General features: G+C 43.7%; 1 protein-coding gene across 2 annotated transcripts in view; it reads left to right on the forward strand.

The window, feature by feature from the left end:
• The window catches only part of LOC146829075 (glycine receptor subunit alpha-4), a 787,414-nt gene extending 772,009 nt beyond the window's left edge, over positions 1-15,405 (forward strand). For both annotated transcript variants that reach the window (XM_085606653.1, XM_085606652.1), the window contains one exon: positions 14,400-15,405. In XM_085606653.1, coding sequence (XP_085462779.1) covers positions 14,400-14,699 — 300 coding nt within the window. In that variant the 3' untranslated portion in view covers positions 14,700-15,405. The remainder of the gene's footprint in view (positions 1-14,399) is intronic.
• Positions 15,406-17,991: the final 2,586 nt, after the last annotated feature.

Raw genomic sequence — 17,991 nt, forward strand, 5'->3', positions numbered from 1 at the left:
TACAACAAGCTTCCCGCGGCTTCTCCTGCAACTGCCCAGCTGATCATCACCAACTGGACTTGCCTGAGTTCTGTTGCTGGCCTCTGCTGGAGTGAGTCCTAATCATCAAGAGGTGCCCTACCAGGTCCTGGATCCTTCACTGGCATCAGAGTGTTCTCCTCCTACTTCAAAACTGCACTAGAGGTGAAAATCCACAGGGTTTGAGATCTTCGTGACTACGAGTGGACTCTTTGTATCAACAATGACCGCCTGTGTCTCCCGCCAAATCAAAGCTTCAGGGAAAACCTGCTCTTTGTGCCAATAATGGTCTCCTTGCAGCTCTCACCAGCGTGAAGTTCCGGCTGAGGCTCCTCTCATGAACTTGAACTGTGCGAAAAGGTAAACTCTTTACCGGGCCAAATCTGATCACTATATTTGATCCGGGCTACATTGGGGGTCGGCCTGAACCTATGACTTTGACCTGGTCTACTGGAATCCAGATAACCATGAGTGGCGCTTTGTGCTTTTTGTCACTATATTCACCTGAAAATGTAAAAATTGATAACTCCTGTTCTACTGATAGTATTTGGGTTGTGGTGGTGTCATTTTATTTATTAACATGTACTCTATTTTTTTAAATTGTGAAAAGTGTAAAGAGGGATTTTTCTAGTTTTACCTTTTCTCTTTATTACTGTTGGAATATTGCATTAATACTTAACACACTGCCTCTAAGTTCAGCCTGACTGCGTCTCTTCCATACTACTGGAGGGTTAAGCATGGGTTTATTTAGTGACTTTTGTGGTTCATCCTGACAAATATTATGTATAACATTTGGGTGGGGCTCCCACCTGTCTCAACTAATAACCCAGTTTGTTACAGGGCCTCTTGTACTAATGGTTTTAGCATTCACAAGCCCTCTGATTCAGTAAATCAGAGGGTTTGAGAATGCTAAATCCCTTTTTTAAAAGTACAAACTCCATTCAACAATGTAGAAAATGTTTTCTGAATTGTTAAATCGCTTTAGAAAACCATTATGAATAAACATTTGGAAGTGGCATGTTGAAGGAGTCCCTTCTAAATGCTTATTTCTTATGGCCTGAATTAATGTTTTGCAACCTGAATGCAGTTGCAAAACATTAAAATTTTACAGGTGGTAGTAACCCATTTGCAATGGCATGAGTAACATCTCATTTTTGTTTTTGAACACATCCAGTTTTCCATTTAGAAAACAGGCTACATTTAGAAAAAAATGAATGCTTTATTGAAAAGCAATCACATACATGGTGGTGTTCTGATCCCAGCAGGCCACCGGGCCTGTGGCTCAAGCCAATTGTAGTGCGTCACAATTTGTGACCTATCGCATTAATATTTGAGGTAGATCGAATTGCAATCCACTACATTTCTGTATTTTGTGAACTGACCTATTAGTAAATAGGTTGGTTCACAAAATAAAAATGCATTCAATAAGCATGGTGTGCACATTGCAGCCAATATTCTTGAAGCATTTTCAGTATGAGTCCCATAGTTTTGTCTGACCTTGATAGCAGATACAGCTTTCAGGACAGTATACATTGGAGCATGAGGATGCAGTTATGCAAAACATATATAGTAGCATGGGCCCCTCCACTCCAATACATCAACCCCCCCCCACACACTTTATGCATAGGGATCCGCATTCCCATCCATTGACCTCTGTATGTCCAACCAGTCAACACCAACATTATGCCAAGTCTGTAGAAAAAGGTGAACCCAGAGTTTTGAGAATATAAGTAGCTAATCCTTGATCTTATAAATAGGTGCTTATGGCCAGCTCTAATTACGACATCCATGTATCGTTCCTCCCTTACAGTAGGTGTCACAGACATCCATTCCTTCAGAATACACATTTTAGCACTCTCAGCAGGGTCACCCGCAAACATTACAGGGTGCATTGTATTTAAAGAGTTAGACATGTCCTGGTAGTTTTTTACTACTGTGGGGCCTACCTCTTCCATTGAATAATATTGGGCTACCTTATTAAATTGAACAAGTGATTACTTCTGATTGGGAGCAGGTAGAAATATCATGTTTGGTCTCTATAAAATTGTAGTTTAAGATCCTGTTAAACAGTAAAGTTGGATTTTAATCGACAATTCTAACAGGTCATTTTTAGAAAGTTGGTATTTTCTTCCCTAACTAATTGTGAATGCAGCCTGTATCCTGGCTCACATGACTGTGATTAGCATGGCAGTAAGCCTTTGTATATTCCTCCCAGACAGTAAGACAAATGTGGGCTAGATGTTGGCAGAATGGCCCATCCTGCCAGGATATGTGGGGCAGAGGTGTTCATTGCCCCATTTACATTTCAAAGGAGATGCACACTCACTAAGATCTTCACACTAACCTTTTGTCACCCCAGGCCCTTTGGAACCTGGGCAGGTCAGATTGAAATTCTAGAAACCTCTGTGGGGAGAAAACCCCAGAAGGGTCTACCACTTCAAAGCTGGCACCAGGTATAAAAATAGGACCCTCAGACCCACGCTTCAGTAAGTTAAAGTATCCCTCATGGGCTGCAGCACTTGTGCCAGCATCAGTGTGACAAGGTAAAACATGCTTCCCATGCTGACACGGTGGACAGGTAGAGCAGCTTTAAACTGCTAACTCAACTTTGCCCTTTGGGATAGCTAGATGCTACAAATTGGAAGTCATCATCAGGTGGGGGGACCCAGTAGCCCATTGGCTAGTAGACACCACATCTCCAGAGGGATAGTTGTGGACATAAAAGTGGCACCGTTGGCACCTAGACTTCAGATAACGTCTGTGCTGGTGAGGGGACCGAAGAAGGACTGCCCTGCTGTTCCCTGGACCTGACAAAAAGAGGCTGCACCAAAGATTGGACTGCACCTGCTGATTCTGAACAAGCAAAGAGAGGACTGTGCCTGTAGTGCCCTGCTTGAGGAGAAGCCGTCCCAAGTCCCAGACAGAAGAGGTGAACTCCTAGAGTCAGCCGCCTAACTTCCTGTTACAGTTCCAGGGCCAAAAAAGCTGAAGAAGGTGCCTTGGCAAAGTAGGTAGTCACAATCACTTGTACATCACTGACCACCAAAGTGAAGCCTCGTAGACCAAACCCTGACACTCAGGTTGCACCCGTGCAGGCGGGACCCTAAAGAGTCGTCGAAGTGCAGTTCAGTCGTCCAAGATGGACTAGCCGCAGTTAAAACAAACTGCTGGTTTCGCTGTGACTGGAGACCAGCAGACCAGTGACAACTAGATTTTGCTGAACTTCACCTGGACTTTGAGGGACATCATCCTCTATGGCCAACGTCACCCCAAACCCTTTGTGAACCGAGGGGGGCCTTCAGCAAGACCCCATTGACTAGATCAGCATCCTTCGCATCTGCGGCATCCTGCATCCCTTGCATACAGAGCGCACCATTAATGCCTATGATGATTCACCCATAGAGCCTGGAACTGGACTGATGACTGTCTTGACTGTAAAGTAAGTGTCCTGCTGAGCCTTATTGGCCCTTGCAACATTCTTCCTGCTACTGTTAGTCGCCCAAAGTGGGTCAGAGGCATACCTGCTTTCAACAGCGTTTGAATTGTACCTATTATAGAAAGAGATGCGCTGATATAACAAAGATATAAGAAGATAATCCACATGGAAGGCACCTGAGTAGACCAAGACTATCTATTAGTGACAAGATCTATACAACCCAGCTGGTCAGCAAAGAAACCAAAGACCACCATCACGTGGAATCAGAGTTGCTGAAACATCATTACAACATTAATTACAAAAGCCTGCACTATCCATGATTCATCTAGTAAACTTAGGAGGCCTGTCTAGTTTCAGGGGAGCCAAGGGGTCTTGCAACCTTAAGCCCCTAGAATGGTATTTGGTTCCACAGGGTGGAGGTGGTGCACTGATTCTGGCACCATTAAAATTCACTTCCAAACTGTTATTGTTTGAAAGATATAGCCTTGCAGATATCTGGTGAATCTCCACACCTACTGTCTAGTTCCTAGTTAATGCTGGTGAAGCTTTGGATTCTTCTGGGTGCCCTAGGTACTCCCACACACAAGATGTAGGTCCCAATAGTTTGGACAAACTAAAGGACTAAGCAGTGAGTGCTGAGCTACTCTATTCTCCCGAGCAACAACTTTGAAAAAGCTTTAAAAGGTTTTTTTTCTGCATCGAGTTATGGTCCTGAAATGGGCACTGAACTATGAGATACGTTTCCCAATCTATTGCCACTGGTTATGCCCCTTGACCAGTTAATTGAACCAGAGACATGGAGTGTGCCAGTGGTGAACAGCACTCACAATATTAGAACTAATCTCAGAACTTTGGGGAGATCCTGGCCCAGGCTTTTGATGACAGGCCTGATTGGGACTTTTTTTTATTCATCATCTAGCCCCTTAGGAGGCCACCCAGTGCATGACCCTAATTACGTCATTACATGTCCATCGGAGGGAGCTTACCTGCATCTATCACACAATGCTTACTTAAAAGACAAGACAAGGTGACAAGCTTATAGAAGTGCCATTCCCAACACATGAACTGAAAATGCAATGTGACTTTTGGTTTTAATTTGCCTTTACTAGATACATATCACAGAAATGCCTTTCCAAATTATTTCGAAACACTCTTTAGCACAATAGGCTTTCAAACACTCCTTAGTTTTAAAAGCTTGCAGCTTCCTTCTAATAACATAATATTTACATTAACATCTTAAACATACCTGTGCTCATTTTACGTTTTAGAATTAGGTACAGGGTATCTGGGCATAACCTTTGCAAGGAACAGGTACAGCTGTCTTGTGCTGTGCTCAAACTACCATTTAAAAAGTAAAATAATTAACACACTTGGTTATAATTGAGTGTTACATGACAGTCCTAAGGGCCAAGGTTTACGGTTTGCTCTAAATCTGAGAGAAAGATGCTTCCACAACAGATGCACACCCGAAATAATGCATTAAAGCAGACTGTGCTTCTGGTCTACTCTCTGCAGATAACTTATACAAATATCAAACATGCCAATTGAATAGAAAAATGATTTCCTCGATTTAGCAAAAGGCGCAGGCAGGTACAAACTATTTAGCAGTTCCTCATTGCCCAAACGTATAAATATCAGGTATCCAAAGTGCAAAAATGACACAAAGATGTATTTCCTTACAGTTTGGTCTTTTGTTTTCTGCCAGAAAACAGTTATTCGGTGAAGTAGGAGTCAACTTTGATTATCGTTGCCTTTTAGTGAATGCATTAGAATTTAAACAGAATTACATTTTAAAGGTGAGTCAGTAGACTTTCATTAGGCTTAGGGTGAAATAGTCATATTTATAAATTGGGTGGCAGAACGGCTTACCATTGTAAAGGCGGGAAGCTTGAGGAATCTCTTGATTTGCAGGACAGGTTGCTTTCATTGAATACTTAAGATGGTGGCAAAGAAAGAAGAGGTCCTAATTAACTTGGAGAATGCATCACTGGGGCCCGAGTTCATGAACACGTTGCTGCCAAAGTGCTATATGCAGTTCATATTAGTATTATTGTGTAACTCCTCCACCAAGAATCTTACTGTCAGTAAGTGGGTTATTAATTTGAGAAGGGGGATCCCTTTCAACTCAAAAGGCAACCCAGTTAGGTCTCATCGCAAGTGTGAGTGAAATTGTGCAACCCTTGGTACTAGTGATAATGTTAATGAGAATTTATAAAGTGCAACAAATACCCTGGGGTGTCTAGCCGCTGCCTTTGATTCAATCAGTACAACAGATAAGAAAACAATTAAACCGTAAACAACCACGTTTTAAGGCCCTTCCTAAATTCAAATAGACGGGGTTCCTTTTTCAACGTGGTAGGCAAAGAATTCCAAAGGTTGGCCATTGTGGCCGTGAAACTCTTACTGCCCCATCTCACCCTGCTAACTCTAGGAACAATTAGGTTTCCCAGTGCGGCTGATCTGAGGGCTCTGGCAGGAGTGTACGGCTAAAGGAATTAATTCAGCTGTGATGGCCCCAGGTTGTTAAAATATTTAAAGGCGATACATAATGATTTAAATTGGATGCTCTTGGTTACTGGTAGCCAGTGGAGTCGGACTAAAGCTGAAGAGACTCAGTCACATTTAGAAATGTCCAACAGTTATCTTGCTGCTGCATTCTGAGCCGTTTGAAGTTTATTGATGCTACGCCGCAGAGCACTGGAAAAAAGGGCATTACAGTAGTCCAGTCTTGAGGAAATCAGCACTGAAACCACCGTCTTCCATAGATCCACAGGTATTGCCGGAAGGATTTTCCTCAACATTTTCAAGATAAAGAAACATGCAGAAGTGTCCGAGTTGATTTGTGCTTCAAAGGACAGCTTGGTGTCAAAAATTACACCTAGGTTTTTGGCTTTAGGCACTGGTTTGGGCAAGGGGCACAATTGGACCGGCCACCAGTTGTTTGTCCAAAATTAAGGATTGTTCCCCAGCAGCAAAACTTCAGTCTTAGAAGAGTTCAATTTTAGACAGTTGTCTGACATCCAATTTGCAATGTGGCCCATGCAGCTGCGAAACCCAGTAGCTGTCTGGCTGGCAGAACTGCTCAACGAGACGATGATCGTCCGCATACGACACAAGGGCAAAACTGTAGCTTCTTACTACACTTGCAAGAGGGGTGACATAGAGGTTAAAGAGCGTTGGGCTGAGGGAAGAGCCCTGGGGGACTGCACAAGGCAGCGTAAAGGGGGATGACACCATGTTCCCCAAAGCCACTTCCTGAGACCACTCAGACAAAAAGGAGCTTAATAGAGACAGCGCCTTACCCCTGATCCCGATGGAGCTCAACCGGTCCCGCAGCAGCCCATGATTGACCGTATCAAAGAATGCTGACAGGTCCAGGAGGATCAGAGATGCGTTCCTCCCAGTGTCTAGTATCAGCCTGAGCTCCTCCTTTGCAGTAATGAGAGCCAACTCTGTGCTGTGCTAAGCACGAAATCCAAACTGGGAGTGTTCCAGAACAGCATTGTCATTGATAACGACAGAGTTTGGTGTTTATCGCTTTGTAATTGAGAGTCTCCTTAGCATCCAGATAAAGGAAGTATGGAGGCTTTCTTCCTTTCCATTGGAAAAATTCCTGTCGTAAACATTGAGTTAAAAATCACAGTTAAAGGAATAGCTATAATTTCTGGCGAAATATGCAGAATATTGGGAGGGCATGGATCTGATGGAGAGCCAGATTTAGTAGCAGCAATGTGTCAAGGTGTTAAAAGAGGAACGGGTTGAGGGATCTTGTATTTTATCAGAAAAGGCTGATTGAATCTTGTTAAGCTCTACCGGTGTTTGAGCTGGGCGATTATTCTTCTGTATAAAAAAGCCAAAGACAGACTTGACCTTGTATTGGAAGGATTCTGGTAATGCGTTGCAGAATTCTTGACTAAGACTAATATCAAGTGCAGATGGCAGATTTGCTCATTTCTTAACTGTAGTGAACAAGGCTTTGGGACAACTGTTGGCCGCCATGATTTCCTCAGAAAAGTATAGGGTATTTTTCCCTGAGGATAAGTTCCTTATAGGTTTATCTTCAAAGTCTCCACTTTCTTTCTTATTTGCGACAGTTGTTTTTGTGCTTTCAATGTGTGATTAAACCATGGTTCTGATGCTGTTCTCCTGGATTGATGACACTGTTTGGAGGGTGCTAATTGTGTCGTGGCTGAGTCAAGCCAAGAGTGGTATTGAGCTGCACTTGATCAGAATCAGAGGACAGATTAGGCAGAGTTTTTAAAAGAATAGTATTTAGAGAACTAGCCTCTACTTTCTTCCATGGGCGACTGACATAGAGTTCTCTGGGGATTTTAAGATGATTTATTTTCAGCATTGATATGTCAAAAAGGATCGCATTATGATCTGACCAGGGGGTTATCTGAGAAAATACCATATAAGCAGTGTCCAGCATTGTGGGTTGAGCCCTTCACAAGATGGCACATCTCTGCGCTATCCATTTGATCTAAAAGTGCTTTAGTATCAGGGTCGGCACAGTTTTCTACACGGAAATAAAAATCCCCTAGTATCGTGAAATTAGGGTGTCCCGCTTTGTGAGCTAACAAGGTGCCTAAGTTGTCTAAAAATGTGACCAAAGATGTGGGCAGGCGATAGAGTACAATTCCATTAAAAGAGTGTTGGCCAAGCAATTCAATTTTAAAATCAAATGCTTTGCAGTCCTTATTATCCATATTCACTTTAATACAGGACTTAAAGCTAGATTTGACTAAGGGCAATTCCCCGGAGAAATGTGTAAGTTAAAAAAATACCCAAAAATAATGTCCATAAATCAACACAATGAATTCCCCAACCAATTTAGAAAAAATAAAGAAAAATGTAATAAACAAACACTCCAAAACTTTACAAATTGTATATGGGAATCATGAAATATGAATTTGTAAGATTTCAAGAAAAAAGCGCCTACAAAAATAAAGTACCAATTAAAAGTCTTAGGGGCTTGATTCACAAAGGTAAACTGAGATTAAAGTCTAACTTTACGACTTTAGGTATTCATAAAGGGCATTTAGGAGTAGTAAAGTTAGACTTTTGTCTCAGTTTAACTTGTTTTTGTCCTAAGTTTAACTGAGACTAGACTTTTGGACTCAGTTAAATTTAAGACTACTTGTAAATGCCCTTTGTGAATACCAAAAGTCGTAAATTTAGACTGCATCTCAGTTTACTTTTGTGAATCTGGCCCTTAGTTTGTGGTTGACCTGTACATGGGTGCAATGTCATGTCAACTGTAATGAAGCAGAGGTCAGATACATAAAGCGGGCCTACCAGTTCAACGTTTTTACATTCCAACTGAGGTCAAAATAATCCAATAGACCAAAGCCCGAGAAAAGTTAGTGAGGGTCCTCTAAAGTTCAATATGTCATCATTGAGTTCCCGCTAAAGCTGTTGGTTTTGTAGCCACAAACACCAAGTGGGACAAAGCTGGGTTTTGCAACCTCGTGTTCACCTTGTCATAGGTTTAGATTAGTTGCCTGCCCAGGTCCACAGTATTTTCTTTGAACTTAGAACTTTGAATACATGTTGGGTTCTCAAAATCCTCCAGCAGGGCAATGCTGAAAGCTAGGCAGGACCCTATGATAACAGATACCTTTACCATGAGGTCCTGCTGAACCTTTTTTCAGCACTGTAAAAGCTCCAAATTGGACAAACCTGGATTTCCTTGCCTGTCTACCTACGGTGTGATCTCCCTGGGCAAGCCTCAGCACCTTGCTTCAATCCTCTGGAGGTAGAATAAATTAATAAGAGCTTGATTTAGAGTTTGGAGGTATTTTCTCTGTATATAAGGGTCACAACAGACACTGTATTTAGCACCCTGCTAGATAGAAGACCACGATATTTTGAGATCACCAGCATCCCACTGGTGATCTCTATGCCTTCAGAGGAACCATCGTTGTGAATCCTCTGAAGGCACAGCATGTTTGGTGCCATCTTTCAGGTGATCATGCACCAAACGTTTTTGGTTTTGAGAAACAAACTCAAGAAGCAGGAGTTTGTTATTGAAAAACAAAACTCTAATAGCCCACACTCTGGGTGTTCTCCCAGGGTGTGGGTGTTATTTTCTTTTTTTTCTGTTAAAAACCTCCAGGTTTTTCTTGGAAGTGACAGACAGAAAAAATACATCAGACATCCACTCAAAATAGGGTGGGGAGTCTGATGTATTTAATCTGATTGCCCCTACTTCTACGGCCTGTTGGTGTAAGCCTTCCAGAAGTGGAACCAGAGGGAGCACTGCCATCAGAAAGAAGATGGTCCACCTGACTGTAAATAAGAAGGGCGGACTGTCGGTTTTGCAAACAGGGTACCCCGCCACATTTGTGACTGTGTACCCTGTCTACCAATCTTTAACCTCTTCAGTGCCCATGACGAGATAGTCTCGTCATGGAGCACGGTTGCGCTGTGCCCATGATGAGACTATCTCGTCATGAACCCCACCCACTAGTGCAACGCCCGGCACAGGAGGGGGAAAGGGCGTGGCACTGAAGGGGTTAAACCAGGCCTGGTGCACCTTTTTTCTTCAACTGCTGGGAAAACTCCTCCATGTCACTCCTGCAGCCTTCAACTCCTCAGGGCTGGCTTCTAAGCACAGGCCTGTCTCCAGTAAAGGCTCCAGCAGAGTCCAGCCCTAGTGGTCAGGTAGGCCTTTGTTGAGTCTGGAATTCCTCTTCTTTTTGTATCCTTGTCAGGCAAACAGGAGGTCAACTACTTGGCCCTTGGGAACCAGCCTGATCCAGCCTCCTCCCTTCTTGAATTCTGCAAGAAGCTGAAGACCTAGCTCTTCAAGGAAGGCCACCAGCACTAGACTCACTCACCTGCTACAGCACCAGGATACCCTCGGGGATTAGCATCCAGTAAAAATACAGCTAATCTCAAAAAACAATTTCTCAGGATTTAGTGGCTCTCTTCTATGATCAGTGCATGTTGAGTAAACACTGGGCAGATTACAGGCGTCAAGCCTTTCCAATATGGTTACAATGTGTCTATGTCCTAGTCACACCATAGGTTCAATTGGGTTCTATATAATTCTTTTGCACTTCTCTTGCATGTGATCAGACAATAATAGCCTAATTTTCAGTACACAGCATCTCTGGACTTGGATGCATCTTGGCAACTACAGAAGGCAAGGAAGACAGTGCAGTGGTGTTAGAAACGGGGTTCTGGTTGTCAGAGTATGCACCCTGTACAAGCAGGAACAACCACTCTAGTCAGGGTAAGCTAGATACTCACCAAAAGATAACCTGTGCTCACTCTCTGGTAGCTTGACACAGAGCAGTCAAGCTTATCTAAAGAGGCAATGTGTAAAGTATTTTTGCAACACATAAACACATGTAACAATATGAAAACACCACAGAAATACCCCACACAGGGTTAGAAGAATAGACAATATTTGTGTGAGTAAAACAAGACCAAAACGGCAAGAATCCAATAAGTAGAACCGGAGTTAGCATTCTTGAAAGATTAAGGCAAATTAAAGTGCTTAGAATCATAAATCTCTAACCAGGGACATCTGTTCATCCTAGAATGGGGTAAATCCACAGCTCAGGCCATCGGTGTTGAGGGCAGGCCATCTACAGGACTCACGCAGGTCCCACTGAAAAAATATATTGGATGGAGGAAGTGTGGATGTCGATACTCGATGCGAGGAGCTGAGGAGGCGAGGCATCATCGTCGATCCTGTGGATGCAGGCAATGCGTCTATTCCGATCTACGCTGTTGATGAAGGCTTCATCGATGAACCTCTTTACAATGCAGGCTATGCATCATTGTCAAGCTGAGCAGTTCATAGTCGTCGAGCCATGTAGTCTGTCAAAGCGATGTTGTCGAGGGGTAGCCCCATCCATGGTGTAGGGCAATGCTTTGGGACTGATTGGTGCCAAGTTGTTGATGCATCGGTTTTGATAGATAAGCACAGCAGAAATCACCTATCCAGTACTGGATTGGCAGCAGCACTTGGCAGGACAGGACTCACTTATGGCAGACACAAGTTACTGTTGCAGGATTGAAGGAAGTCTTTGATGGCCATGAGACTTCAGAACAGGGAGCAAGCCAGAGAGCCCTTAGAGTCACTCTGGGCTCAAGTGAGATGGGTCCAGTTGCTTTCCATTTCGGGGCAGAGATCAGCAAGCAGCAGGACAGCATAAGCAGTTCTTCTAGAGCAGCAGTCAAGCAGAGTGGCAATTCTTGTCACACAACAGTCTTTACTCCTGGCAGAGTTCTTCACAGGTCCAGTGATGTAGTGTTTTGGTCGGGTCAGAGCCCAAGTACTTATGCCCAGTTATGCCTTTGAAGTGGGAGTGACTTTAAAGTAGGGTCTGAGAGGCGCACATAGGCCCTTTCTTCCCAGCCCTGGGTCCAGACTATCAGTAGGGGATAATCAGCCCTTTGTGTGGGAAACTGGACACTGCCTATTCAGGTGTAAGTGTCAGCTCCCCCCAGTCTTCCTGCCCAGGTAGAGCTTTCAGAATGCAGATGAATGCAGAGGAGTTCTCTGTCACACCTACCCTTCCTCTATTTGTGGCTGTCTAGAGGGAATGTACAAAGAGTAGTTATCACCCAGCCCAGACATGTATTGGAGTCAGGCTGCAGGCACACAGAGCAGTAAGAGCAGAAAAATGTCCAATTTCTGAAAGTAAACACAAGGAGATGATGGACGGGCGCTGAAACGTTTCAGACACTCACCCCCAGTCATGCATTTGGGTTGAATCCATCATCGTTTTTTAGCTCACTTCGCCACCCCAGTTCATACCCAGCCATATGCAAATCAGTTTTGCCTCATGGGAACAGTCCAGAACGAACTGCCAATCCACGTCTTCCCTGGACCTTAAACAAGCATCCTGGAACCGGTTTCGGGGTAACACCCCTCATCAGCCAGGGTAGTTTGAATCCAGTGCCAAAGTGAGCAAAGGACCCACGTCTAGCCATACCCTGCCATCTTAGGGCAAACAAAGCAAACACAAGGAGATGATGGACGCAGCGCTGAAACTTTTCAGACACTCACCCCCAGTCACAGATCTGGATTGAATCCATCATCGTTTTTTAGCCCACTTCAATACCCCAGTTCAGACCCAGCCATATGCAAATCAGTCTTGAACCTGTGCCTCATGGGAACAGTCCAGACCGAACTGCCAAGCCAGATCTGCCCTGACTGGAAACAAGCATCTTGGGACCGGTTTCGGGGTAACACACCTCAACAGCCAGGCTAGCTTGAATCCAGTGGCAAACTGAACAAGGGACCCACGTCTGGGCTTACCCTGCCAACTTAGGGCAAACAAAGCAAACACAAGGAGATGATGGACGGAGCACTGAAACATTTCAGACACTCACCCCCAGTCCCACATCTGGGTTGAATCCATCATCGTTCTCTAGCTCACTTCCCCATCTCAGTTCAGACCCAGCCACATGCAATCCAGTCTTGACCCTGTGCCTCATGGGAACAGTCCAGATCGAACTGCCAAGCCAGGTCTTCCCTGGACTGGAAACATGCATCCTGGGACCAGTTTCTGGTTAACACTCCTCATGAGACAGGCTAGCTTGAATCCAGTGGCAAAGTGAGCAAGGGACCCACGTCTGGGCAAACCCAGCCAACTTAGGGCGAACAAGGCAAACACCACACTAGTGATGTTGCAGTATCAACTGCATCATGAAGAAAGAGGTCAGGCCTGTTTTTTTAGTTATATAAATAACACGAGCCCTGGCCCTTGAAATGCAGGTCCAGCTGCCCTTTCCTTGTGACAGCCCTGAGGCACTGTGGCAAATTCCTTTGAGTTAAAGTGCCAAGATTGTGGAATGCTGTTATGCCTTCCTTGTGCTCGAAACTGAACACGTGCTTCAGAAAACTCCCGGAAACTGCATTATTCATGCTCCTTTTCTAAATGAACCTTGCAGACTATCATGGGCTACGATAGAAGAAAATCAGCTACAGGTACCAACCGTATTTTTCTAAAGTGTTCACCCCTGACATTGTTTTCTCTTCAGATCCACCTCCAGAATTTCTGCGGTAACTAAAAGGTTACCACAGTGCATTATATAAAAAAATAATAATAATAAAGCCCTTGAAAATTTCACATTAAGAGGTGAAAAGTAAAATCATTATTAATAATCTTTTTTATGAGATCTGCCACTTCCCATTGGAAGAGTTCTTTCCGATACCCTCCCTGTACAAGAGGAGTCAAGCTTGGAAAAGTTAGCTTCGAGGCACTATCCCAGAGGACCAATCGGCTGAACCAGCACATGTGCTGCTTAGATAATAACATCTGTAATCACGCTACCCAAAAGTGCACATGAAAGTTGACTCAGTTTCTCATTCCCAAAGATAGAATGTGCCCCCTATAACCTCTGCTGTACCATTCGGCAAGGTTAAAAAAGGAAACTGCTTGCAGGGCAGAAGCACAACAGCAAGTACAATATAAAACAAGCTGCTGCATAAATCATAGTGTCCAATGTACTAACCGCGGATACATTATTTATCTCGACTCATTAGTGCTGGATTTTCATAACCTGCTGGTGGCTTCTCCCGGGCGAGCCTCTTGCGATTGTGTAGGCAGTCAATAATTCATGGGGATTATGTATGAATGTATGTAAAGTGTGTTTTGCCAATCCACAAACTTGTGTACGTGTCTTTTCCTGATACACCCACCTCTTATGCTGCATATGTTGAGCTGTAAAATGTGCATCTGTGCATGCTGCTGTGGAGAGAGACTGCACATTTAGGAAGATAGCTTCCTTTGTCTATTTTGCTAGTTGTTTGCTAGCTGGCATTATATTCAACATTTTATAAATTAAGAAATAAAAGTCTGGTAAATAAAGAGAGATAGTTAACCCAAGAGGTTTGCAGTGTCTCTGATGCAGTCTGTACAGAGTGAGTTGCCAAATCATTGTAACAAAAATGTGGTGTCATTCTCTTACTTTGCTGCAGGAAGAAGACGTCATGAGGGAGAGTCGCTTCTACTTTCATGGTTATGGCCTCGGCCATTGTCTGCAACTGAGAGATGTGGGAGCCATGGAAGGCTCAAGCGTGTACAGCCCGCCACCACCACCACCGCCGCCACCACTCCTGAAGGACAGCGAAGTCATTCACAAACGCTTTGTGGACCGTGCAAAGCGGATTGATACCGTCTCCCGAGCCTTCTTCCCCCTCACTTTTCTCATCTTCAACATCTTTTACTGGCTGACCTACAAGGTGCTGCGATCGGAGGACATCCACGCCGTACTGTGAACTATGAGTGGTCCTACCTGGAATGAGAGACAGCATTATCCCCCCATTTTCTGTTTATACTGCAATGGCCTTTGTCCAAGACTCTTCAGGTTGGGGAAATGAGACCTTTGGTAGAGCTTTGCAGTTACAGGTTTCAGCAGAAAATCGACGGACAGCAAATTGTGCCCACGACTACCCTGTGGTGGTGTTCCTTTCTGTTCAGTACATTCCAGAATCTTAGCATTGGTTTATCTCTAAGGTTCTAAGTGGGTTGGAGTTCTGTTCAAATCTTTTAGGCAAAATGCCAATAATTGATTCTAATTTGTTTTGAGGAGAAATTACTTTTAGAATACATGGCTTTATTGTGAAGAGAATTTACAGGTTTAACAAAATCTTTACGCTGGCGTAAGAATGAGACGGGGCCACAACTCCACATAAGAATTGTTCCCTATCTAGCCTTGACATGGCCTGTGGCTATGGTTAACGCAAAGGTTCTTCAATGCCTGCAAATAATTGTTGGTTTGCCGTGTTATGTTATGCCAAATTTGTTTTCAGGCATGGCAAGGCACATACTACAAACTGATTCATATCTAGGCACAATAATGTAAAGAGCTGGACTGGACCTTCTGTGTAACTCGTAAGATTGGAAGGAGTAAGAACTTGCATCTACTTAGCACTTTCCTGAAAGAAAGGAGCATAGTGAGAGGACTGATTTTTGAGCATATGGTTTGATCAACTTTGATGCCCCCTCTAGCAGCATATGGTACGTGTTGACCTTAGACTAGCTATACAAAGAGCAAAAGACTATACGGCCCAAGTTGTGATTAGTTTAACTTCAGCTAGAGGAGTATAAGATTTCTTCACAATTACCTGGTCAGTACTGTTTTTCAACGTTCTCTCACTGTGCAGAGAATACGTTTTTTTTGCATCCTGGTAGGTAGAGTGCACTGCAGGCTCTGTTCCAATACCCCCAGCATTAAAGTATCATTCTTGCCTCATTTTGGTGAATGGAGCTATTTAGGGAGGGAGTTTGTTAAATGGCAAAACCCACAGTGCTGGATGTGCTATAGGCACCATTCAACTCCTTATCAAATATCATCCCCTGTCCTAATGGAGAGACTTGGGGCAGATTTATGAAAGTATTGTGTTGCGCTTGCATCACGCAAGGTAATACAAGAGCAGCACAAGCCTTACGTAAGATTTAATATGCCATGCAGACCCACCCTGCGAAGCCCTGGGTGGCATAGTAAAATTGTAGCAAAGCAGCACAACACAAGGCGCTGCCTTGCGTTACTCTTCCCTGGGAGGCATTCCATGGGTGGGGCATGGGTGCTCCCATGAATCCACGCATGGATTTTGGCACATTCTCAGATTTACTACTAGGAGTAACCCTGGGAATTCTTTGAAAATATCTGCCATCCCAGGGGAGGTGAAATGAGGACAAATATCATTATTTGTTTCCTCTTTCTACGTGTGCTGCATATTGCACCACCATGTGCAAAGGTGCCTTGATTGGCGCTAGGCTGGACTGTTCCCGCCTTTATAGATATGGCACATTCCTGCCCTCTCCATACAACGCAGCGTAGCACAGCAAGTTGTCTTGCTACTTTGCTCTGCGTCACAATTTTGTAAATCTGGCCCTCAGAGTGGGGAGGCCCAGAAAACCATCGCTTATCGCCACGTCATATTCTACTGCTGCAGCACTTATCCTACTATATTCCTACAGTTCTTAGCGCCCACCAGAAAAGTAGTGGCTTCGGGTTTCCTTGTGGGTGTTCCTGGAGATGTTTGTCAGTGTCTCTGTAGGCTCTCATGCAGCATAGCTGGAGACCTTTGTATGTAGGGACTCACACACTGGCTCTGATGACAAGGTTGTGCCTTTGAAGGGCCTGAATTTCCAGGTGCTGCATTTGCCATTCGGAACATAATATGGCTGCATCGTACAGATAATTTATTTGTTCTCAGCTAGAAAATGATTATCCTATTTACCAATCACCTTTTGCTACATAAAGCAATCCTGGCAGTTAAATAAAGTAAAGTGTATCATTCAGAATACGATGTTCTTAAGGAGTAAAAAAGAGCCCTGAGCCCCTAAACTTATCGAATAGGGGTGTGGTACTTGTGGCAAAGGTAAGATTACTATCCGCCCCTATTGCTCGGAATATAGAGTACTACCCCAATGTCTACCTCATTCTCACACAGAGGCATTGAAGCTACTGTCTGAAAAAGTAGAAGAGCGGGAACATGTTTCTTCTGGCAGCAGGCAGCCTGCGAATAGCTGTCAGAATGAGAAATAACTTTACTGAGCCATCTTTGTAGTTTCTGAGTAGTTAAGCAAGTTGTCAGCCCCCTCTCCTTCACCCCCAGGTGTAGTGGAATTCCAAATTAGCGTGGCGATGAAAGATCTTTAGCACCTTTTCAATAAACATCCTCGGAGTAGGCCTGAATGGTGTGGTGTCTAGTAAGGAATACATCCGTGTAACTTTATTTGGGCTTTTTATGGAGCAATTCGCACATTCTCATAAGTGGTAGAAATATGATAACAGTCACAGACAGCCCATGTATGAAGCCGTGTGATGCATCCTGTGGCAAGCTATGGGCAAGCATTTACACTGTTTGAAGTTCTGAAGGAAACCTCTGCCATTGTGATAGGTTGCGAACTGCCATAGACATCAGTAAACCTGTGTCTGTGGTTAACATTGGGAGATTTAGCCGCTAAAGCCTGCCATATGCACAGCAGAAGTATTAGCCTCTGTTCCTTGCTTGTCATCCTTATGTTTGTTTGCATATTTATTTATTTTTTAATTTATTTTTTAAACTTTTTATTAGCCATTTAATATGACAAAGTGCAAGACTATAAAGTGCTGAAGAGACAAAAAAAAGGCATTCACACACATGCTTAGAATAATCACATAATTCTAAATCAGAAAATTATACAAATAGGCCAGTACAAAAGGAAAAAAGAAAGGCTGATCGAGACGTTTGGGGAAGAAACAGAGGGATAAAAAGACAGCAAAATTGCTACGAGAAACATAGGATAAAGTAACAACACTAAATTAATCAGATTGAAAGCTAGACCAGGTCCTTCTGAATTTTAACCAAGAACGGAGACCTCTGACCTTGGCTAGAGCTGATTCCGACTCATACACCTGTCTGAGCAGTGCCCAGACTTCATTGACATTTGGGCTGATAGGGTTTATCCAGGCTCTTCCTATGCATAGACAAGCACATACAAAGATAATAGTGGCTAGTGAGCTCTCGTGACTAGCAGCCTCGTGTTTAATCCCAAGAAAGATTTCCTCTTCTGTAGGCT

The sequence above is a fragment of the Triturus cristatus genome, chromosome 5_2 (assembly GCF_964204655.1).
Source record: "Triturus cristatus chromosome 5_2, aTriCri1.1, whole genome shotgun sequence".
Lineage (NCBI taxonomy): Eukaryota > Metazoa > Chordata > Amphibia > Caudata > Salamandridae > Triturus > Triturus cristatus.